This window comes from Grammomys surdaster, unplaced genomic scaffold (genome assembly GCF_004785775.1).
Source record: "Grammomys surdaster isolate TR1022 unplaced genomic scaffold, NIH_TR_1.0 273, whole genome shotgun sequence".
NCBI lineage: Eukaryota > Metazoa > Chordata > Mammalia > Rodentia > Muridae > Grammomys > Grammomys surdaster.
Genome location: NW_021604714.1, coordinates 499,305 through 524,047, shown reverse-complemented (window position 1 = coordinate 524,047; position 24,743 = coordinate 499,305). Strand labels below are relative to the sequence as shown.

General features: G+C 41.6%; 1 protein-coding gene across 3 annotated transcripts in view; it reads right to left on the bottom strand.

Moving 5' to 3' along the window:
- The window catches only part of P4ha1 (prolyl 4-hydroxylase subunit alpha 1), a 78,198-nt gene that overhangs the window by 31,339 nt on the left and 22,116 nt on the right, over nucleotides 1-24,743 (bottom strand). The window contains exons 1-2 of one of the 3 annotated variants that reach the window (XM_028776806.1): nucleotides 16,959-17,162; nucleotides 1,522-1,624 (exon numbers count right to left, since the gene is read on the bottom strand). In XM_028776806.1, coding sequence (XP_028632639.1) covers nucleotides 1,522-1,597 — 76 coding nt within the window. In that variant the 5' untranslated portion in view covers nucleotides 1,598-1,624; nucleotides 16,959-17,162. Of the gene's footprint in view, nucleotides 1-1,521; nucleotides 1,625-16,958; nucleotides 17,163-24,743 lie in introns of those variants that run through there. The other 2 variants (XM_028776809.1, XM_028776807.1) reach the window with 2 other exon arrangements.

The window sequence follows — 24,743 nt, the reverse complement described above, 5'->3', positions numbered from 1 at the left end:
CTTCCTTCCTTCCTTCCTTCCTTCCTTCCTTCCTTCCTTCCTTCCTTTTTTTCCACTATCAGATAAACTAAAAATAAACCCAAATAATATTCTAATAAGTTCTGGTTCTAGTTTTTGGACCTAATAAATTTTGCAAACTTGGACTATGTTGGAAAATGGTGTTTTCATTGCAAACTAAATGAATAAACAACAGTACTTTATTAGAATTAATGTATCTTCTTTTCTGCCCCTGCTCTTATAGCCCATCTTTAGTTTTCAAGTTAAATTGGGATCAACTTTTTAATCAATAAAAAAAAAATCCACACTTGAAAAAGTTGCAAAAGTTTTAAAATTTATTTTTAAGAAATAAGACAGCTCCTGCACCTCACCTGGGCAGCATGCTAGAGCTGCCCCTGCAAGCCTAGGTGTAGGTGAACCAGCCTGAGGGCATGAGAGCCAGAGAGCAGCTTCTGCCCTTTGCCAGCTACAGCAATGGGTGAACTAGCCAGAGCAACGCTGGAGAGCTCATCCTAGTGCTATGGGTTTGGGAGAGCTGGTGGGCAGAGAGAACATGAGAGAGCTACCATGCAGGCTAAGATCCACCCCAACATCTACCCATCTATGAACTGCTGGAGCTCAGGAAGGTGCCAGTCCAACAGATCCAAAGCTGCAGGAGCTCCATGATCCAGCAGCAATAGTCTATCCAAGAGGAGTCCTGGTGAGGACCCAGCATTGATAGTGCAGCAGAAGCCAAAAGTCTCACACCAGACAAGTGATACAGCTCTGGCTCTCCGGGAACCAAGCTGTCTTTGAACTCACAAAGATCTACCTCCTCTGCCCTAAGTTCTGGGATTAAAAGAATGCACCAGCACTGCCCAGCTTCAACACACTATTTTTATAATACTTTTTAAAATGATGGTGTGGAAACAATACCACGTTTACAATGACAGAAAGTCATATTAGAATGTGATGCACAGAGCAGTTATACATCTATGCATTAAAATGTATGTATATGCATTAACTCTGTGTGGAGATTAAGCGCTAGCTTTCTTTTTGTGTTGTGTTTTTGTAACAGGGCCTGACTATGTAGACTTGGCTAGCCTGGACCTCAGTATGAGACCATGCTTGACCTCAAACTCATAGAGCTCTGTCTACCTGTGCCTCCAGTTCTGAGATTCAAGTCATACATAGTTGGGCGCCGTCATACCCCAACGTTCACTAACTTTTTGGTATGCTTTTCTAAATTTTCTAAGTTTCTAAGCATAATCCATATCACTTCTGTAATCAGGGTGAATTGAAGAAAACCAAGGCAGAGAGTACTATAACCACCACACTCATGTAGGGTGCTCAGTAAACTACGTCTTCTTTAAAGAATGAAGAAAGGCATACAGACATCAAGGAATTTTTTAAATGGCCCTTTTAGATGGGCAAGGAGTAAACCGAGGTTAGTCTTCAGCAATATAGTGGGTTTTTTTTTCCAATTTACAAATACAAAAGCATGCAATTTTAAATGTAAAACCTAGTAAGTTGGCTAAGACTTACCAATTGAAGTAAAAAAGCCTGGGTGGGCTAAAGACTGAGGAAGTAGAATCCCCATCACTAAAACACCCCAGATCATCTTGGAGCACTTCACAGGTTCAGGCACCTACGAGAACAGCAACAATTAGTCTCTAGGCTGCCCCTAGAATTGATGTTAATTTTTATAAATCAATTTAATAACTGGTTTATAATTTTAATAAATTTCGATGCTCCATACTATAGAAAAACTTCAACCCATTTGTTTCCCTGTTATCACGAACAGAGCAACGAAACAGTGTGGCTTTTTATAATTATTCTTAATTGTGCATATGTGTCTATGTGTGCAGTGATGAACACGTGAGTGTGGGTGTCCTCCGAGGCCAGATGCATCAGATGCCCTACAGCTGGGATTACAGGCAGCTGAGAGCCACTAGAGACGGTGCTGAGGCTACAACTCAGGTCCTCTGGAAGAGCAGAAAATGTGAACAGCTGAGCCATCTCTCAAGTCCCAGATGAGCCTTTTTATATAGTATGAAAATGTTTCCCTTTTGTCTAGCTGTAAAACATGAATGCCCCACAAAAATATACTTTAGAGATCACCGATACACTTTAAAGATACTAGAAATGGCTTAAAAGAAAAAAAATTCAGAGATCTTTAAAATTTCTAACTTAACCCATCTTTCTCAAGTATGGTTCTAACTTTAAAATTCAAAGTTGTAGAAGTGATAAAAATTGGAGGTGACTGATTATTCCATAACTCTGTGAAAGCGCTGAATCATGAATGATGAAAAAGGTGGGACTGTATTGGTATATTAATTAAACATGAATGAAGCTATGCTATCTTTTGTTTGAGACAGGATCACATGTATCCAGGCTGGCCTTGAACTTACTATAGAGCCAAGGAGAACTATGAATTCTGACCCTATTGATAACTGGGATTACAGGTATGTGCCACATGCCCCATTTAGGTGGTGCTGGAGATGGAACCCAGAGGATGATAAGTCAGTACTATATCAACTCAGCTATACCCCAACTACAGTGCTATTTAAGTTGTGGAGAATACCAAAAGAATGAAGAGTCCTGTACATTTAAACTAGTAATTGCTCTTAAAGATATAGTTCTGAGGGCTAGCTTTAGAGGAGGAAGGTTTTGCTATTACCTTTTTTTTTTGTTTTTGTTGTACTTTTTCTCTTACTTCTGTGTTCTATGTTGAAAAAATAAAGCCACCCAAGCCTTGTACATAGCTGTGACTTTTCTCCCACGTTCAACCTGGTAACAAAGTTCTTCTTGATAATTTTTGTTTTCTTTTTCCATTCTTGTGTGTGTGAGATGCATATACTGAGGCTGGTGTCTGAATCTCCCTTAATTACTCGTCTATATTACTGAGAGGCAGGTTCTCTCAACCAAACCCAGAGCTCATTCAAATGGCTAGCAGTCCCTGTAGCCAGCTTGTTCTGGGAATGCAGGCACACTGCGGGTACACTTGGCATAATATCTGCATTCTGGGGACTGAACTCTGGTCTTCACAGTCTGTTAATCACAGAGCCTCTCACCACCCCTGCCTCCTTTTGCCATTGCCCCTGGTGCAGTCTTTTCTAGTGAGGACTATTCATGATAATGAGGGTATTGAGTAACCACTGAAAGGCTCCACCTTGCTCTACACATTAACCGCCCTTATCCGCCTCCTCCTCCCCTACAAAACCCACGAGCTTCCTCTGCTGTACAGCAGAGTACTTTACTACAGTAGTATGGCTTGCCTCAGAGGCAGATTCCTATCTGTTAGGTTGACTTGCCAGCCTGTCTTGTAGACACTGCTCTGATCTTTTCCATGCAGATCTGTCTAAACCAACAGGCTTCAACAGAGGCCAAACTGAAATCCACAAAAGCTGAAAAGGACCTTCATCTTCTCCCTTAAGTTGAATCTCAATGAAAAAGATCACCACAATAAAATGGCATTTGGGAAGAGCTCCTATATCTTCTCTCTCAAGTTTGCCACAAATTTCCAGATACTTCCAGAACTACACAGTAGTGAAATAGTTTTCTTGGCTGCCTTACAGTGATTTGGGGAAAGCTTCTAGAATGTAGCAGATGTAGGCACTTCCTCTCTTGGGCTCCTGCCAAAGCACAAAGCTTTTTCAAAACATCAGGCTGTCTGAAGAGTCTAGAATTCTTTCAGTGTTTAGTCAGATTTCTGCCATAATTTTCTTAGTGAGTAAACGCTATTTCCAGAAAAAAATTATACATGCTTTCAATATATTAATAGAAGGCTAGTCACAAGTATTATATAAATTTTTAACTTTTATGATAAAGTTTAGATCCGTCAGATAACACTTTTATTATTAAAATATATTGTTATTAAAGATTCTTTGTTACCTGCCATTGTCTTTAAAACTCACAATAAACCAAGAATCATTGCTTACAGAAATAACTGAAAAGCAGCTTTAAAGTGGTATTTTTCTTCCAGTGTTTCTTTTTAAAATGTTTTTCCTTTTTGTTTTAGATTTATGCACATGTATAAATGTTTTGCCAGCATGCTGGAATCCTAAAAAATGGATTTACAGGTGGTTCTGATATACCATGTGGATGCTGGGAATCAAAACCCAATATAAGAGCAGTAAGTTTGCTAAATTGGCGAATCATCTCTCTAGCACACCCATCTCCTCTTATTTTATGTATATGGATCCTTTGCCTGTTTCTCTGTGGACCGCCTATGTTCAGTGCGTGCAGAGGCCAGCAGATTACCTGAAACTAGAATTTATAGCTGGGACTCAAAACCCCAGTGCCTCTGGAAGAATAGCAGTGCTCTTAACTTCTGAGCTATCTCTCCAGCTCTGAAAACTATACTTTAATAACTATAAAGCCTATATAAAACCTCAAGGCTCTATTAAGAATATGTCTGCTTCTTCAAAATAAATTTTACAAAGATCTAATAGCCATAGCCAAAAGACTGTAACAAAACAAGTTATAAGGTCTCTGAAAGCTGAGAACTTATAAGCTTAAAAATCAGAAAACAGTGGCTCAGTGGGTAAAGGCACTTGCCAACAAACCGCTGAATTCAACCCTCAGATCCCACACTGTTGAAGGATAGCACTGACCTCAAACTGGGTAACTGGAACTCCAGCTCCTGAGAATTTGACTACTCTGGCCTCTGCAGGCACCTGCGTGCAGGCATGCATGCACACGGACACACGTCTGCACACACATACACACTCTCACACACACACTCGTGCACAATACTCTCACACACATACACTCACACAAACTCTCATACACACAAACACACACACTCACACACACGCGCGCACAATACTCACACACATACACTCACACACACTCACACACACACGCACTCTCCCTCTCTCACACACATGCACACACATACACACTCTCTCACACACACACACTCTCACACACTCTCTCATACACACACACGCACATGCACACCCTCTCTCTCTCACACACACACTCTTTCTCTCTCTCTCACACACACACACACTTTCTCTCTCTCTCATACACACACATATACTCTTTCTCACACACATACACACATATACTCTCACACACACCACTCTCTCACACACACACTCTCACACAAACACACACTCTCACAGACACTCTTACACATACATACACGTGTGCACACACTCTCTCACACACACACACGCACACACACTTTTTTAGTTTCAGAAATCAAGGATGAGAAGGCAACTCAGTGGACAACATGACCTGCATCACACGAGTACCTGAGTTTGTCCTCAGAACTGGTACCTATCATCCAGTGTCCTATGGTGAGATACAGGACAGACAGGAGAATCCCATGAAGCTTGGAACTAGTAGGCTAGTTAGCCTTTGTACACAACAGCAAAAACAGGTCAGGTTACACGCAGGATGGAGGGTAAGAATTGAGGCACTTGGGGTTATCCTCTGACCTGCATACACTCTACATATATACCAACAGGAGGGGACGGGAGAGAGAGATCAGAACCTATCACAATCCAGATGATTAGGTTTGTATGGGGCCACTGAAATAGTTTAGTAGGCAAAAGTGCTTGCCACCAGCCTGAAGACCTGAGGTCACTCCCCAGGACCCACACAGGGAAGGAGAAAAGTGACTCCACGTTGTCTTCTGACCTCCACGTGGGCACCACATGACCTCCACCTGAGTACCACATGACCTCCACGTGGGCACCACATGACTTCACGTGAGCACCACAGTAGACATGCACATACAGGTATGCAAAACAAATAAAATGCAATACACGAAAAGTTTAAATGAAACTGTTTTTTTAAAGTACAGCTCTTCTAAGGAGTTCAGATAAATTAATAAAACTAAAAGGATGCTAATAGGTAAATGGATAAAGAACTTAGAAATGCAAACGGAGAAGTTGACAGAACGGAGTTTGACAGAAAATGTTCAAACTTGCATATCTGTAATCTAAGCACGTAGGAGGCTGAGCAGGTGGGAGGCTGAGACAGGAGAATCAGCAGTGCAAACCCAGCATGGGTTATAAAAGGGAGAAAGTGTCTCTAGCAAAACAAAAGGAAAAAAATTAACATAACATAGCTATAACCGTGTGAGAAAATATGCCAAAAATTCATGAAAATGTAGAACATAAGCTTTCTCTCACATTTCTGCATTTTATGTTATTGTATGTACCAATAACATGACGTACACATGGGAGTGCACACATGTGGAGGTCAGAGGGCAATTGTACAATTAGTTCCCTCCTTCAACATTTGCATGTATCCTGGGTTACAAACTCAGGTCCTCAGGGCTGAGTGACAAGGCTTTCACCAAGCCATCTTGTCACCTCCTATCTATGTATTTTCTGGATGTCTTATAGAGTCAGTGTAGTTTTATAAGGGACAAAAGCTTACAGCAGTTCCTATATTAAGGTATACTAACATTTTCACTATTTCTCTGTATGTAAGTCTTCTCTAACCATAAACTCCTCAAAACTAAACGTCGTAATTTTTTTAAAACATCATTCTACTTACTAACGCTGAGCTGGATTTTCATTCTTTCCTTCAAATGTACACGAGCCTATCTGAAGGCAAACCAACTATCAAGTAGTGACCTTCACTGTCAGAGCGGCATGCCTGCCCATTCTCCTTCCTCCTAAAAGTAGACACACAACCCGGAGCCAACCAATCACTGACCCTCATCCTCGCGAACATCCTCAAGGAGTGGGCTTGTGAATGGGAGAAAGAAGGGTTCATGGAAATGCTTCACTCAGGTGTGAACTGGGATCTGACCTATGACTTCTTTTCCTAGTTCTGAAGGATGTACCCGATCTAAAAAGGTAAAGTAGCACAGAAACAAGCATTTCTAATCACAAGGCCTCTTACTCTTTACAGCCAGCACACTGAATCAATAACACACAACAATAACTTCCCAATACATCCGAGGAGGCCTCTTTGGAAATTCTTCTTGTCAAGCTACTTTAAATTGGATTCTATCATTTGCAATATAAAGTTCAGGCCTATACAGCATTACTCCAAATGATCAGCCAGACAAGCTAAATACTGCTAGATAGCCATAGGTCTCAAACTCGGCCATATCGGAACCATCTAAAGGCCTGGAATAAACAGATCATTTACACACATTTCCAGGTGCTGCTGATGGTTTGGTGTGACGACAATACTTTAAGAGCCACTGGATACAGACAAACATTGAGACCACAAAACCGGAACTCTCTCTTTAAAATGGGCTTTACTCTTTTTCTTTTGGAAAAATAGACTCATCAACTGAATGGACCCTCTAATCTGTTTAATAGTAGGTCTCATTTAGCCACACCCACTGAACAACCTAAGTGGCATGTTAACAGGGAGACATAGTTTTATTAATCACTTTTTTTTTTTTTTGGTTTTTCGAGACAGGGTTTCTCTGTGTAGTTCTGGCTGTCCTGGAACTCACTCTGTAGACCAGGCTGGCCTCGAACTCTCGAACTCAGAAATCCACCTGCCTCAGCCTCCCAAGTGCTGGGATTAAAGGCGTGCGCCACCACCGCCCGGCTATTAATCACTTTTTTAACATAATGATTTTCTTAATGATAACACCCAGCTTCCATTCATCTCTTCCCTCTTCAAAGTCTACAGAGCAAATACTATAGAGTAGTTAAGAGTCAAGCTTCCTAAGAGATAATACAGCATCAAAAAAAAAAAAAAAGCGAGCCATAAATGCCTTCTGTTCTACAGTCTCCAAGCACGGAATAGAATTTAAAGTGAATGTGATCACTAAAAATTAATAAATTAATCATTTATTTATTTGAGTTTTTGGAGCAGAGTCCAAGCTGGCCTTGAATTCCCAGAGATGCTGAATATAATCTCTTAAAAGAAAAAAACAAAAACAAAAACAAAAACAAAAAGTCTCAGGATTCCTGAGAGACTTGCAGAGCTGGGAGAAGAGATGAGGGAAAGAAGGAGGAGAAACAGAAAAGGAAGACCAGGAAGATTCACAGATGCCAAGATAAATTTGGTGCTGTAGCAATATGAATAATTTGTTGGAAATAATTTATGAGCCTGGTATGGCAGTGCAGACCTGTAATCCCAGCACTTACAAGGCTGAAGCAGGAAAACTGTAAACCTGAGACTAGCATGTGTCACCATAACATAAGTTCAGGCCAGCCTAAGCTACACATCAAAAAGGAAAAAGATTTGATTATTATTTATAGTAGACTCATGAACTACACAACCCTGTAACATACATGTATATAATAGGTTAGTGTGGATATTCTATTTTTTAAACTGTGGGAGAAAACACAGAATAGAAACGACCTTCCTGAAAGACGAATTCTCAGGTAGGCCTGTATAAATACACTGCTAGCTATTCAACAAACTTCTGCCCTGATTCTAGCAGTGCTGCCCCACACACTCCACAGGGCAACCAAACCTAGAAACAGATTTTGAACTAGTTCTACTACTACATGATAAGCATTTACTGTATCAGCATTCACTGAATTCCAAGTACAAGTTATTTAATGGATAGCTGCAGGGTATCTAGCAGAAATTTTATTACCCTTTCAGCCTCATATTTTTCTTCTAAAAAAGTTGCAACATTTTAAGAAAACTCCTCCTACACAGAGACATCATCCAAACCTTAACAGAGATGAAAGAATGCTTGATATTCTAATCTAAACTTTGCCTGACATTAAAAATTTTCCACAAGGTTCCTTTTAAGTCTCCCCATGCCTCCCGTTCTCGCTTCCAACCTTTTAGAGGGCTCTAGCACATCTCACCCTAACTGCTGCTCTGTGTTCACCTTTAATCTTGTGATCGTTTTCACAATCAGCACAAACTCTGCTTCCCAGCGAAGGCCACTACCGTGTGCTGCATAACTGGACTTGGCATGCTTCTCAATCAAAATAGGACACGTTTTCCAAAACAACTAAGCAATTACTAAAGGAACTAGTTTCCTAATCTTCCCGTAATCCGTCATGAAATCGTCGTCTGTCTTCACTTTATTCCATAAAGTTTCATCATGTTTCTGATGGACAATTTTTAATACTATGATCAAGTTTTTTAATAAAAAAATTAAGACTCACTATTAAATGGTATTGTTCTTTATTTTTGGATTGCACAGTTTATATTTTAGAGACAGTCTTTTTATGAGGCCTGCTTGTCCTGGAACTCATTATGTAGACCAGGCTGGCCTCAAACCCAGAGATCCTCCTGTATGTGCCACATCTGGCTGAGAGTGCCTTCTTTAAGCTATGTAATAGACATCTTAATTGTTTCAAGCACCTTAGAAACATGTAGACATCTCCTACCATGTGTAGTGTCACACACCTACTATTTAAGTATTCAAGAGACTAAAACAGTAAGATTATGAGTTCTAAGCCAGCCCAAGATATATATGTCTGTGTGTGTATGTATGTATGTATATACATACACACACACATATATATGTATACACACATACACACACACACAGACACACACACATCTTGTCTCAAAATATACATTTCCTAATGTAGAAAAAAAATTCTTATTTTCCAGGACAGAGAATCTAAAAATGTCACTTTGATATTAGAAACATATTAAATTAGTAAGATTAATTAATGTCTACTTTATTTGGTGGCCCCTTTAATAAGGGAGATAAGCAAGGTGTTAAAACATGAGGCTAAGTGACCATCACCAAATAATTTAAAAACAGTACTTTGGGGGCTGGAGATATGATTCAACAGTTAAGAGCACGAGCTATTCCTCCAGAGAGCGGGGGTTTGACTCCCAGACCCTCATGACCACTTACCATCGTCTATAACTCCAGTTCCAGGTGACCCAACACCTCTCCTGGCCTTTTCAGATACCACACATATGGTACACAGACACACAATCAGGCAAAATCAGACACACATGATATATGAGGGACATGGGGAAAAACCAAGGACTGCAAGAAGTGGAGAAGGGCCACCTCACCTCAAAGCTCACTAGAAATCAGATGCAAACTCTATACATTAAGAGGGAACAGAGAATGGAGAGAAGGAAAAGAAACAAACATCAAATTGTACATGCAATGCTTGATGTTGCTTAAGTATTCTGCTATATATAAACAGAAACATTTTTCTAAAGTTTCTCTTACAGATAAAACAAAGATGCCAAGTGTGGTGTCAAACACCTGAAACCCCAGTCCCAGGAGGTAGAGGCAAGAGGATCATCCAAGAATCTGGGGTCAACCTGATCTACAGAGTGAGTTCTGGGCCAAAGCTATAGTTATTTCAAAACAACAAATGAACAAACAAAAGCATCGGCAAATAAGAAAAGAGAGCCGGGTATGATAACTCATGCTTATCATCCCTGCATTCAGAGGACTCAATAAGAAGACTGAGGTTTGAGGTTCACCTGACTACAGAGTGCAGTTGCCAGCTTGGGCTACACAATTAGGACCATGTGCCATGGCCAGCACCCAAGAGCCTATGGCCTGAAGATCCTGAGTTTGAGGTCAGCCTACGCTATAGATCATGAGATTCTGTTTCAAAAAAGGAAAAAAAAGAAAGAAGACAAAACAAAAACTTACAACGAAACCAACTCTATAGTTCTTTTCCACTACATTTCAATACAGGTCTACAGCATGTGGGCTATATTTGAAGAGAGAGGAATTCTGTTTGTAAAATAGAATTATCTGAGGATTAAAGAGATTAATTAATGTAAAGCTCTGGGCAGTTGGTGTCACAACTGCTGACTGTTATTACCATATTTGGAGCCAAGTTTGCTTTTTAAGGGGTGCAAATAATTTAGAGGACAAGTCATGATCAGAAAGCTTGAGAAACTACTAAGACAAAACCACGTATTCAGGTGAAGAATCTATAAAAATTATAACCAGTAAAACAAAAAGATTAGCATCAACAAATTAGTGATTAAAACTTTACTGGTTTCCATTTATTGAAAGTTAGTCCCTCTCCAGAGACCTTATAAAAGCACCTTCTTCCAACGAGCTGTTTATAGTCCATTTCCGTAATTATGGTGGACATACATTAAAATTGTATTGCTGAGCAGTGGTGGCACACACCTTTAATCTCAGTACTGGGGAGGCAGAGCTAGGCAGATCTCTTCAGTTTGAATTCAACCAAAATCCAAAAATAGTCCTCTAGGGCTTGGGAATATATTGGCAAAACACATACAAAATAAAGTTTAAAATTTTTAAAACTTCAAAGTTACCCTCTTTATGTGACCTTCCACATGCAGGCTATGGCACATGCATACATCATGACACAGATGTACCCCCCGCCACACACACAAACACACAGAGTAAACATATGATATTTTTCTCAAGTTTTTAACGTTACTGTAGTGTTATGAGGAATTAAGATGTTCTAAGTACCAGTGTAGTGATGCTGGATATTTAGACATACAAAGAAAAGCCATAAAATACTTCCCTGTAAGAAAAAAGCCATAATATTCAATAAGATATTTTGAGAGATAATAAATAGCTTTTATTATATGATATACAATTTTTCTACTTTCTATTTAGTTATTAATCTTTTATTGTGCCTGAATTCTAAACTAAACATCACGTCAGGAGGTAAGTTTATCAAAAAACACAGTCCATCACTTGAGGTTTCTGATACCCGCTGGGAATCTTTGAAGGTACCTCCTGTAGACAACAAGGAGTTTGATGCGTCATACAGTACTTAATAATGCTTTTTCCCCTCCTTTAAAAGATCGGTGTATTTTCATTCTACATGCATAAGGGTTTTGTTGGTGTATAATAAGCATGGCATGTCCTCGGAGGTTAGGCAAGGGTCCTGGATCCACAGATTGTTTTTAGCGTTTATATGGTGCTGTGAGCCAAAGCTGGGTCCTCTGACAGAGCAGCCAGCGCACCCACCAGTTAAGCATCTCTTCAGCCCTAGGCTCAATGCTTTTTTAAAATGACATATTTATCAACTGTTTATTTTAGGTTCTTTGTGATATTCCAAATTGACTACATGTTGAAATATCTAGAGAGAGTTTTGATACACTCTGCATATCTTCTGAGAGACAAACTGCCGTTATATACTTTATATTGCTCAAATATCATCCCCAATATAAAAGATTATGGATTCTCGTATCTCTGGCCATAACCCATTCTCTAGAAGACGGGCAAGTTAGTAGAGAGCACAAACACCTTCTATCCTCTCAATAAACAGGTGACAGCTTCAAAGTCATCTTCAACATACACTTCAAAGTTCCATCTCTCCCAAGGCCATCCTACTGAAAGTGCCTCCGGGTGTTATTTCATTTGAAGTATGCTCTCACCACATAGCCCAGAGTGGCTAAACTTGAGCTCCCCTGGAGTGCTGGGATTAGCTGTCTTAAATTTCCTTTTTCCTTACACTGGCCTAACTCTTCTCTTCCTAGCTTTCCTCTTTTCCAATGCCAGTTCTCAAGAGGAGGAAGAGACACACAAACTTAAGACCACATGTACTAGGGCTGGAGATGGTTCAGCAGTTCAGAGCATCTTTTGTTGCTCTTACCGAAAACCAGAGTTTGATTCCCAGCACTCACATGGTGGCTAACAACCCTCAGCAATTCCATCATCAAGGCCTCCGACCTCCCTTTTCTGTACTCTGTAGAGGACAGATGCAGGCAAAACACCCATACACACACAATAGAAACAACAAAGCTTTTAAGATTATATATAGTAAAAGAAAATGAACTCAGTTGCAGAAAAGATGTGAATGATTCTAAATATGTAGTTTCATTCAGAACTTACTCATATTTAATATGGAGTAAATTAACTGCATCATGTTCGCAGATGATGCAACTTTCATGTCCTACTTGTAAGACTTCCAGATTCACAAACTAAACAAAACTCTTTTCCTTACCTATTATCTAGCCTTGTGTATTTTATTACAATGATAGAAAAATAACCGATCCAAGGTTGGGCATGGTGGCATGTCTTTAATCCAGCATTTGGAAGGCAGACACAAGCAGGTCTTTCTAAGTTTGAGGGAAGTTCCAGGTCACCCAGAGCTACTCTCCCCTTGCGATTGAAATACTTTAATTACTTTACATTTTAAATACTGTTTCAGTCTCATTGTTTTTTTCCTCTTCATTAACTCCAATATTTGTTTTAAATTCTCTTCCCTGGTGTTCTATGTTCTCTCAGCTGTGATTTTCTTCATTTAGTACTCTTGAATTTTTTTCATTCTTATAATTTCTATCATTCATTCTTTTGGCACCCTTGACGAAATCCACTAAAGTTTGAGTCTTTTGAAACTGAGCTATAATATTGAGCAGAATTTTGTCTGCTTTGTTTTTCAGTGACTAGGCAGAGTTAGATGGGCTGACATTTCAGTTTTTTTTTTCAGTGAGAAATTCCCCCCCCCCCCAGTTAAAATTAACTGCAACCATCCAAGGAAATGGAACAACCACTGAATTACACTCTTCCCTTTAGACTATTTATAACAAACAGCTTATGTATACAATAATAGAGGTATCATACTGGTTTAATATTACTGAGAAAACAATAAAACACCAAAACATGAACACATTTATAAAAACAGGAAGCAGAAGAAATCCAAGGCAGGATTCACTCTGCTGGTAGTTATGTAAGAGTATGAATCTTTGTACTGTATTTTTAGCCAACACCCAGCCAAATATACTAACAGTCATCCTGAGCATCCAAAGGAAAAGGAATTCATTGAATCTGCTTCGAAATTTCTGTGGTACCTTACGTGAGAATCTTTTTTAATTTCTTAGATTTTTTACTCAGTCATAATCTCTCTTTGGCTTAAGGAAAACTAATGACAGAACAGCTTCAAATTATATAAAAATTTATATAGAAATTAAATAAAATCATTTCACTGAATACAAACACTGATTTCACATATATATTTTATTTGGCTTCTCATATATTCATATATTTATACATACATTCCATAAACTGCTTTAATTATAAGATTTAAGATCTCACCACAAGACAGGCAATAAACATTAACGTCAAGGACCATTCCATTCCATTTGCTTCTCTTCATGCTTTTCACTATCAGAGTGTTACAATGTTGGGGGGAGAGGAGGAACAAGATATAATACAATAAGCTGGGCGGTGGTGGCGCACGCCTTTAATCCCAGCACTTGGGAGGCAGAGGCAGGCGGATTTCTGAGTTCGAGAGTTCGAGGCTAGCCTGGTCTACAGAGTGAGTTCCAGGACAGCCAGGGCTACTCAGAGAAACCCTGTCTCAAAAAACAAACAAACAAACAAACAAACAAACAAAAAGATATAATACAATATACTGTAACTGATTCACAGTACAGTAGTTCAACAAATCCGAATAACTTATTTTGTTAGAAACACTTTCAGCAATAACTTACTACGGCCACCCTCATACTTGAATGAAATTGATATATATGCTCACCTCAACTTTCTGAAATAGCCAAGAATGTCTGCATCAAGAAGCCTACATATCCTTAAATTTTTAAGGGATTCTTACAGCAGAGCTCATGAGTGGGGGGTATAAGTGGTATATAAATTATATAGAAATACATGTATTTGTATTTTCTGATTTAGGCCCTCACTTTGCTGTAGACTTTCAAGGGATTTCATAGCCTCAAAAATAGACTGAAAAACAGTCTGGATCTCACAAATTAATCTAAAAACAATAATTACACCTAGGTTAGTCATTTATTAAAAACAAAGCATTCTGCCCACAGAAATTAAGGTTCACAAACTTTATAGCTGTCTCCATTCTTACTATATCCCTGGCATCAAAGCAAAGGCTTGAAATGAACTGCTCTGTGAAAAACACTGCTTGTCAGTCCAAAACTCACTCTGTGTAACAGAAAATTAGTATCTCCTCACCAAAGCTACAGCTCACCTGCAACAAAGGTGATACACAGCGACCTAAAGCTTTGCTTTCTTCCTCTTCTTGGTTTTTTTGTTTGTTTGTTTGTTTAAGATAGTTTCTCTGTGTAGCCCAGACTGCCCTCAACTCACTCACTCTGTAGACCAGGCTGGCCTCGAACTCACAGAGATCCAATTGTCTCTGCCTCCCAAGTCCCAGGATTAAAGACATACACACCACCACCACCACCACCGGCTATAAAAGTTTTAAATTTTTTTTTATTTTTTATTTTTTTACAATTACAAGTTGTACCTGTGTTCCCTCTATTTTACTAGCTGACTTAGAAAGCAACAAAATGCCCAATTCTTTTATCAAAGTCTCAGCTTTATTTCAAAATAGAATTCATTTCAGTATAACAATGGAAACAGCTTTATCCACCTAAAAGAGAAACAGCAGTCCTTTTCTTAGTCTGTGAATCCAAAAGGCATCTGCCCTCAGGAAAACATTAAGCACAATATTCCAAAATCAAACTGTCGTGACCTTTTAAAGTAAGGAACATAAATCTATGCTTCCTACAAAAGGAAAAGGTAAAACTTCCAATTCATATTTAAGGTTCTGAAATGACAGGGTTTAAAGTTAACGACAATCAGTGGCTGAGGAGGAAAAAAAGAAAGAAAGAAATCATGAGTATTCCTATTTCAAATCAAGATAAAAATATTCAGAGCTTGGTCACTTTCAGCTTCTACTTCCTGCTTAAAAATCTCTTTTCTTCCTAGAAATAATCAAAATAACTCTTTTGTGTGTTTTTTAAATTTAATTTTCAATGTGTCCTGCTAAACAGGAATAATTTTTCAATGTGATTATTTTAGGAAAAGACTAGTTCCATTCATAAGCTCCATCTAAACCTGAGAAGGGAAATGCGGTTTTTTTCCCTCAACCTTAAAAAAAAGTTGATGAAAGAACAGTGTTGCCACGTCTCCCCCCTCCCCCACTCACGTAGTGGCTATTCCATCCCTCCAGAGTGCATTCCAAGGAAAAGTCCAAGAGCCATAGCTCTCGAGTTAAAGTCAAAACTGGCAGGTTCCTTTTAATTTTTTTTTTTAAAAATCATTTCCTAAAAAGAAGATCCAGAAGCTTCTCCATCCCTTTCTGTGGAGACTCTTCCCTATAAACCAGGGTACAAAACCCAAGAGTCCACATTTGGAAGGTCAGCTTAAGACGTTAGCGTCGAAAACCTGCCTTTGTACCAAATTCTCACTCTTTAGGAGAAACTACCTCGTATTTAATAGTACCATCCTTCCCCACACTGAGCATCCATCTGGGGCTAATCACAAAACTCAGTTTAAAATTCTCAAACAACCATAGAAGGTTTGGCTAAAATAGACTGACTTTTCGACCCTTCAAGAGGAGGGGAGCGTGAGGGACGAAAAGGGGAAAGGGGTCTGGGTGAGCCGAACCAGAGGAGGTAGGGAAGACTGGAAGCCGGGAGGAGAGAAGGAGCAGCGGGGGGAGCGGGATACAGAGACAGACGCGTGTGTCCTTAAGTGATTCACAGGGATGAAGAGGAAGGAAGAAGCCAGCTTCCCCAACTGTGAAATGACAGCAACCTCTCAGCTAAACTCGCCGCCCGGGGCTACGTCTACTTGCTGAGACAGCACCGCGAAGCGCAACAGACAAGTTCAGTCCTAACTTCTGAGTAGGTCCCACTTCCTAGCTTCACTTTCCAAAAGTAAAAAGAAAAAAAAGACAGAGAGATCGAAATGGAGCGCCTCAGCCCCCGGCTGCAAGCGCTGCCAGCTTTCCCCACTGCCACATGCTAACCATCTGCGGCTGGGGCGGCCCAGACCCCCGCCCGTCCGCCCTCGCCTTCCCTCAGCAAAGTGGGGAGGACGAGGTACCGCTGCACAAGTCATCAGGGAGGCTGGCTGCCCGGGATGGAACATTCAAGAAGGTCCTAGTGCTGGGGCGGGGCACAAGCCGCTGCCGCAGCTCCAGCCAGAGGCAGGACGGGGTGGGGGACGGCGAGGGAAGCTGGGCGAGCGGCGGGGCGGCCTGGCTTCGGGGTTGCGGGGCCGGGTCTCCTCGGGGAGACCGGGGACGACTGTGGGAAGGGCTGAGCTCCCCCTCCAGAGCGAGGGGACCCCGGCTGCCCGCGGGGACCCGGCATCCGTTCCCAAGATCGGAGGAGCGCCTCACCTGGATTAGCGGGCCGTGAGGAGGAGCTCGGCTCGGGTCAGTCCTGTCGCCTGCAGTCGCCACTAGCTAGGTCCCCGCCGCCCTCAGCCTGCCGACGGTGCGACTGGGCAGCAGAGGGAGCCAGTCCACCCTTTTATAGTCGCCTGCCGCGCCGGCGCGCCGGGGAGGGGGCGGCCGCAGCCCTCGCTACGTGCGCTCGGTCACACCAGCGCCCGCGCCACTGCGCAGGCGCGCGCCGCCGGCTTCCCACCCACCCCGGAGTCGCCCAAGCTCGGGGTGTTCCAAGCCGAAGCGGGCCCACGCGAGGACGCAGTGCGCCTGCGCAGAGCTCCTGCCACGCCGCCGTTACCGTGGTTACCACGTTTTCGTCGTTTTTTTTTTTTTTTTTTTTTTTCTGGTTTCTGTACGATTTAGCGCCTTCATTTCAGGGTCAGCGGCAGGTCTCAGAGCCTTCGAAGCCATCAGGAAGGACAGTTATAAGGAGAGGCTTATAAGAGTATAGGAAATAAAGTGAAGTTGTGGAGTGGGAAATAAGACGATGCATCCGGGGTGGCTGTCGGGGCTGGCTTGGCCTTCAGGGGTTTTTGCTTTAATAAGCGTCTTTTTACACTTTTGAACACGAGGATTTCGCTTAGTCTCCCACCCGTATTCTTTATTGGTGAATAATAGATGGCATTTGAGTGTCATCTGAGGTCAAATCTTAAGCCATTCTTGTATAAAGTTAGATTTTAACTTCCCTGTATCTTGGGCGCTACATCTGCAAAGAAGGAATACAATATTATTATCTGTCCCCTAGGATTGCAATGAGAAATGAGATAATGAAAGAAAAAGCACTTAGTTAGCATACACCTAGGATTCAGGAAGAACTTGGAAACTTACAATTGGGGATGAGGGAGAGGGTGTGCCAGGATGTTGGGTTTTGAGCATTTACCTAGCATGGAAAAAGGCCTTAGATTTTATTACCTAGACTCAAACCAGCACAGAAACAAGCATCAGCAACAGTTTGGAGAGGTGGCACAACGGCTAAGATTTCAGTTCCCAGCACCACGGTGGGTGGTGGCTCAAAATCCTGTAACCCCAGTTCCAGCAGATCCAACAGCTCTGGGCTTCCAAGAGTATTCCAGTATTTAACCACACAAGACACATATGTATAGTTAAAATGAATAAAATTAAATCTTTAAAAAGTACTACTGAGCACACTATATAAGGCACTGTGTTTGAGCTTAAAGAAGAAAGCCTTAGATACTGGAAATAAGGGCAAAGCCAGAGATAATTTACTTGGCAGTGAAAGAAAGACTTCTCTAACTTTTGTTATTCATTTAAAACTGTAAAGCTTTCCTTGTTTGCTAAAGTATGGAACAGGTTGGCACTTTTCTGGGAGAGATAGACAAAGAGCTTCAGGCATCCGAAAGTAATGGTTTCTAAATGTGTGATTCTGTGTCTAGTCAGGGGCAGTAAAGCCAAACATGTTTTTGTAGGGCGATTTTGGTTCTTCTGCTATAATGACAACGCAGTTGGATTTTCCAGAGACTACAGCTCCTTTGTCATGGTTTAAGTGCAGAGCATATTCCAACCAGGCCATCAGTAAGAGAATTTACAGAAAAACAACAACAAGGACAAAAAACACACACACATCCCACTAATACTCCTAAGATGTTTTATTAGAAATGTTGTGCAGCTAACTTGTAATATGGTTGTTTTAAAATGCACTAATAAAGCTATTTTACATGTTTTAAAATTCTCATCACAGTAAATGCTGCCAGATATGATCCGTATAAAAACTTTTTTAATCCTTAATATGTTTTATGAGTCACGGACCAAAGGATGTCTCCAGATCCTGAAGTCAGTCAGTGAAGCTTCAGTGTCTGGAATCCGAACTGTCAGTGCCCCCTTCCAAGATCCTAGGAGGGGTCTTAGCAATATGTCTACGTGGCCATATGCTTTTATAAACTTTGTAAAAATAAGACGGTTTTACAGTTCTTGTTCACCCCCAGGAACTCTCCCTCCGACACACTTCCTCTTGACTGAAGGTGTTAGAGTCGCTGGCAGGCATTTAAAAATCTTTTGCTAAAATTGAACTCGGGTTACATTTGGTTTGAATTTAGTAAGATTTATTTTCGTAGCCTAAGGTCTCTTCTATCTGTGGTTAGGACGTTGCCAGCTGTCCCAAGCTTCCAAGAATACTCTTCCCACCCGTTGGGCCGGCTCTCTCAAGATTATGAGAGAAAGGTGTTAGGGCAGACTTCTTAATTAAGTGAATGTGTGCTCATTCTAGAGTCAAAAAAGAAAAAAAAGTGTGACATGGAATGTGTAGCTCCATAGAAGAGTGCTTGGTAGCGTGTGTACCACCACTGCCTGTCTGTTTAGCTATTTTTTGGTTTGGTTTGGTTTGGTTTGGTTTGGTTTGGTTTGGTTGTTTGGTTTGGTTTGGTTTTAGAAGCAGCCTCACACTGTATATAGGCTAAGATAGTGGGAAGGTACTATGTAGCTGGCCTCTGCCTTAAGTTGAAATTGTCAAGTTCCTTTTCATTTTTCTTTTTTAGCTCCTAAAAGGGGGGTCTATCAGCTTCTCTACTTCTTTCTGTGGAAGGGTCTGCCCTGGAACTAAGAGAGCAAAAATCCAAGAGTCCTCATTCTGTACAGTTCACTTAAGATGTTAGGGCTGGGATTATGGAAACCGTCATCAATCCAGGCTTGATGTATGCTATTTTAAAGATTTAATAAAAGGAAGTTCTCTTCTGTTAGAGTTTAAAGGACTTTTGAGCAAACAAGAGTCCCATCCGTTGGAAGAAATCTGACATGCCCCATTGTTTTGAGTCATTAGAGTAAACAAACTGTTGAAGATGTCTCCAGATTTGATGGCAATCCTCAAAATGTTTATGATGTCATAAGGAAGTTATAAACGGGCTAGAGAGATGGCTCAGCAGTTAAGAGCACTGTCTGCTCTTTGAAAGGACTCTGGTTTGACTCCCAGCTCCCACATAGACACTCACGACCTTCTGTAACTCCAGTCCCAGGGGACCCAACACCTTCTTTTGGTCTCTAGAGACACCAGGCATGAACACCAAGCAGACATTTATACTTTCTAAACTATCTCTGTGAAAACTTGTCAAATTATTATCACATTAAAAGACAAAGAATATCAAGGATAAAATCTGTGGAGAAAATCAATATAAATTTGTGCCAGGAGATTAATTTAAAAATCATATTTTGCCAGGTGTAGTGGGCTCACAGTTTTGGATGCACAAATTTAAGATCAACTGGCTCCAACTGGCAAAGGCTTCATGCTGTATCATAACATGACAGATGGCATCTCGTGGTGGGATACAGGGAGAGGGGGTAAAATATGGGAAGAAGGGAGGGAGGAGGAGGAAGCAGGATGAAAGGAGAGAATTCTCTTAACACTGTTACATTGGGTTCTAAAACTCTAGTTCATGACTTTGGAGGGACAAAATGTATCACAAATGCAGCACTGATGGATGTGTTGAAAAATATCTGTCATTTGTTCGCCCTGAAAAGATACTTCCAATTAAGTCTATGGCTACTTGGCCTGATTATTCCTGCTCTGCTAGAAGGAAAATGAGCGTCCCAGGGAAGATGGTAAAATGACACGAGCCCATCTGAATGTTCAGACCCTAGGCAGTGCTGGACCAGCCTTACTGTAAACCTGCAAGAACTCCGTTCCTCTTGCATTTAAAGAAACTACCCAAAGTAGTTCATCAGTCAACTATTTTGTGAAGAGAATGTGTCTTGTGAATAGTTAACTACTATTATGTAACTGCCGTTTCTTTTGTAACGGCTGTCAGGTTCTGCTACTTTGTAAAGGCCGGCCGGTTCTGCTGCTCCGGTCGGCAGGTCAGGGTCTAGCAAGAGAGAGTGGGGACGGAGGAAGGGGAAAAAAGGGGCGAGAGACGCAAAAGATAGATACAAGCCAGAGTCCGGTGGAGTCTCTTCAAGTCTTCTTTATTCTCCTGTCTTCTTACTATATTCTCACTCCTTCAGTCTCCTGTACTCCTCTACTTCTTCCTACTACCTCCTACTTTCTATCTCTACCTTCTACCTCCTTTACTCCTCTACTCTTCTACTCTCCTATAGAAGGGAAATCCTGGGTATTTATACCCTTTACCACGTGACTTGCCCTCGTGGACAATCTCAACTGAAGCCACTACGTCACGTGCCTTGTAGCCATGGATACCAGGAGCACCTGGCAGCTGGGGGCACTAAACAGTGTAACAAGATGTTTATCAGAGTGCGCTCAGCTATTGCAGGCTGTTGAAACAAGTCTCTTATCAGGGTATATGGCTCAAGATGGCTGTAAAGATGATAGCCACTTTCGGCTAAGAGTCGGCTCCCAACACTATTATTAGGAAAAGACTCTTCGGCAACGATGGCTGCAATAAACAGAAGAGATTTCAAAGTAAACAGGCCAATAGCAACTCAAGTTAGTCAAGCCCTGGAAAAAATAATCCTCCAGTGTAACAAGCTCCCTAGTGTTTAAAGTCAGTCAAATAAAAAGTCTCACTCTCAGCTCATAGTCGGGCATCTTGCTTCTAAGATGGAATCATGCTTCTAAGGCTATCTACCCACGCCTACTTTTAAAAGTTGGTCAATCCCTGAACTTTATCTTCCTCAAAATACGTGGTGGCCCGGGGCCACTAACGTGCTATGCCAGTGGGCAGGCATTTTTCCATTAAGTATTTGCCTTCTGTTACAAGCTAGACCATGCTAAGTGCCAGCAATGTGATTCATCCGTGATAGGTCTTAGAGTCCTTCTAAGAAACCAATAGCATACCAGAGAAGGAAAATACGTACATTTTTAAAAAATATTATTTTGTATGGCATGTTAGCACATGCCTTTAATCCTAGTACTTGGGAGGCAGAGGTGGAGAGAAGCTCTGTGAGTTTGAGGCCAACCTGGTCTACATAGCAAGCTCCAGGCCAGCCAGGGCTACGTAATGATATCCTGTCAAAAAAAAAAAAAGACTTATTTTTACTTTTTAAATTTAAATTGTGTGCATGTGCTTGTGTGTGTGTACGAGAGAGAGAGACAGAGAGAGAGAGAGAGAGAGAGAGAGAGAGAGAGAGAGAGAAAGAGACACACACACACACACACACACACACACACACGTACGCACAGAGTAGATATGGGCCACAAGGAAACTGGCTCAAGAAGTGACATTTAAACCCAGGCCTGAGTAGATGAATGAGAACAGTATTAAAGGGATTAAAGGGAGAACTAGTGTATTGAGAATCATGTGACAAGAAAACCTTGGAACACTTGAGGGTTCGGAGAACTTCCGTAAAGCAATAGTAAAGAAGGAAGTAAGTCCTAGGAGAGATTAGAGAGGCATGAAAGGCGTATAAACATCGCTTCTTGGTGCTGGAACAAGTATAATGAGAAAACACTGAAGTCTTTTCAGCAGCAAGTAGCATATTATTGACTGTTGACACAGGAAAATGTAAAAGGAGAGGCTTTCTGTGATGACGTGTTACTGAGCCCAGAGGGATTGTTAGGAAATAATGAAGCCACTGGCGGGGGGTAAGGGAGGAGCTGTTGGGTCCATGCCGAGGTGTCCTCCTGAGAAATCACACCATGAGACTGGCCTGGTATAAGGGAAGTTTCTTTGGGGGAAGAGGGGGAGTGAGGAGAACCTGGAGATGGGGTAGGGGCAGACAGACCTGGGCGTAGCCACGCGAGCAGAGAAGAGGGGAACAGAGAAGGACAGAAAGAGGCCGACTGGGAACACATAGGAACAGAGAGAGAGAGAAAGAATGAGAGTGAAAGAGAGTGAGAAAGAGAGAGGGGGAGGGAAGGAGGGAGGGAGAGAGAGACAGAGAGAGAGAGAGGCAAGCAATCCTTTTTATAAACCAGGCGACCTGCCCCTGGCAGTGGCACAGGTAGAAACTGTAGCTGGTGATGATGTAAGCTGTTGCTAGGTCCCTAGGAAGAGCCTTGTGGAATTCTCTGTAAGCCAACCGGGACAGATCCTGGGAGCAAGAGTGATGGAGCCTTTCTGCCTTCTCATGAAGGTCAAGAGATGGGGGATGTTAGAGTTTACTTGCAATGGGTGGAGAGCAGTAACATCCTGGTCCTGATGCCAATGGAAATGGCCATTCTGGAATATTGAGCTCACCATATCCAGGGTGTAGCCTCAGGAGGAGCAGATGCCACTGTGGTGGCAATAGCAACTCTAAAAAGCAGTCACTTCCTAATACCTAGACCCTGTGTGTCCAAGTACGTGCAAAAGAACTTTGCAACTATGATTAAATTGAGGACTTTTGAGCTGGGAATCTTGGCCTAGATTACCCCTTGAGCTAATCTGAATGTGGGGCTTCTCAAAAACCGAGGCCCTTTCTAACCAGAGTCAGAGATGGAGCGGGGAGGAAGGAAGCAAGGTCAGATGATGCTCTATTCCTGACTCTGTCTGGGAGTATTTGTTTTACGATTTTTGAGACAGATTTTCTAACTCTGGCCCATGCTGGTATGCAACTCATGGCAGGCAATCCTCCTGCCTCGGCTTCCCAAGTGCCAGAATTATAGGCAAGATCAATATACCTGACTCTGAATATAGAAGGGAGCCACAGGCTCAGTAGCATGGTAGCTTCTAGAAGCTGGAAAGACAAGGAACTGCATTCTCCCCAAGTCTTGGTAAGGTTTTACATTTTTTTATCTAATGATACTTGGGCTGGAGGTCTGGCATGCAGATCCTCAAGAGAGACAGTTTGTATCAAGATACAAGTTTGTGGTAATCTGACACACCACCAGTCAGAAGCTGACCCTGTCACTTTTGTGACCATGACTAAAACAAAGGTCTCAGATATTCCTGAAAGTTGTAAGCGAATTTCCTGTTATTCTCTCCTGGACATGAATGTCATAACTAGAATTAACCTTATATTCTGGATCAGTGTATGGGAGTTTGTTGGGAGCTAGTGAGGAAAGGAACCCACAGAAGAAAATCTTTCAATAAGTGGGACAGGAGGGTTGAGACCTTTGATCTTAATGTTCAAATGTATATGACTTCGTGTATCCTCAAGCTGATAGGTTATGTAAAAGTTAGGAACTGGCAGAATAGCCGTATCAACAACCAACATAAAGAAGTTAGCAAAGAGCCAAATTGTTGATAGACTAAAGGGCTGGCCTCTAATCAATCATACTCAGTTGGAAATGACACAGGCTTTCCCAGGGATGACAGGTGCTCTGACAGTTTATCAATATGAAGATTTCCACTCCACAATAGAAACTGATCTAAATGCTAAAATTCTGACTGAGTTTGATGTTGAGGTCCTGTTCTCCAATTGGTTCTTGATCTGTCAGTAAAGAAGCCATGGGCCAATTACTGGGTGGAAGGAGGGGGGGGGGCTTCTGGGCCACGGGAGGCAAGCAGAGAGAGCAAGGGAAGAGTGGAAAGTTTTGCTGTGCTTCTGATGGAGAAGGTTTGAAGAACCATGTGAGATCTCAAAATGAAGTGGCCACACAAGCTGCTCCTACAGGTCGTGGGCATTTAGCAGGGGCTAGATGGGACTAGCCACTGAAGTTTAGGTAATGAGAGAGGCACAAAGCTAAGAGTAATGATAAGGGCACCTTTCTTTCCAGATGGTAGATATTAGCACCCAGCAATTGTGCCAAGAAGGCAAGTTGAAAAGGAACAACTGTGTGTGTGTGTGTGTGTGTGTGTGTGTGTGTGTGTCTTTTATCCATGGATTCAAGGGAAGTTGAGTAGGGGCTGGTAGCGTGGCCCCTTCCCAGAGCATAGATCTGGTGGCTAAAAGTTACACACAGCAGGG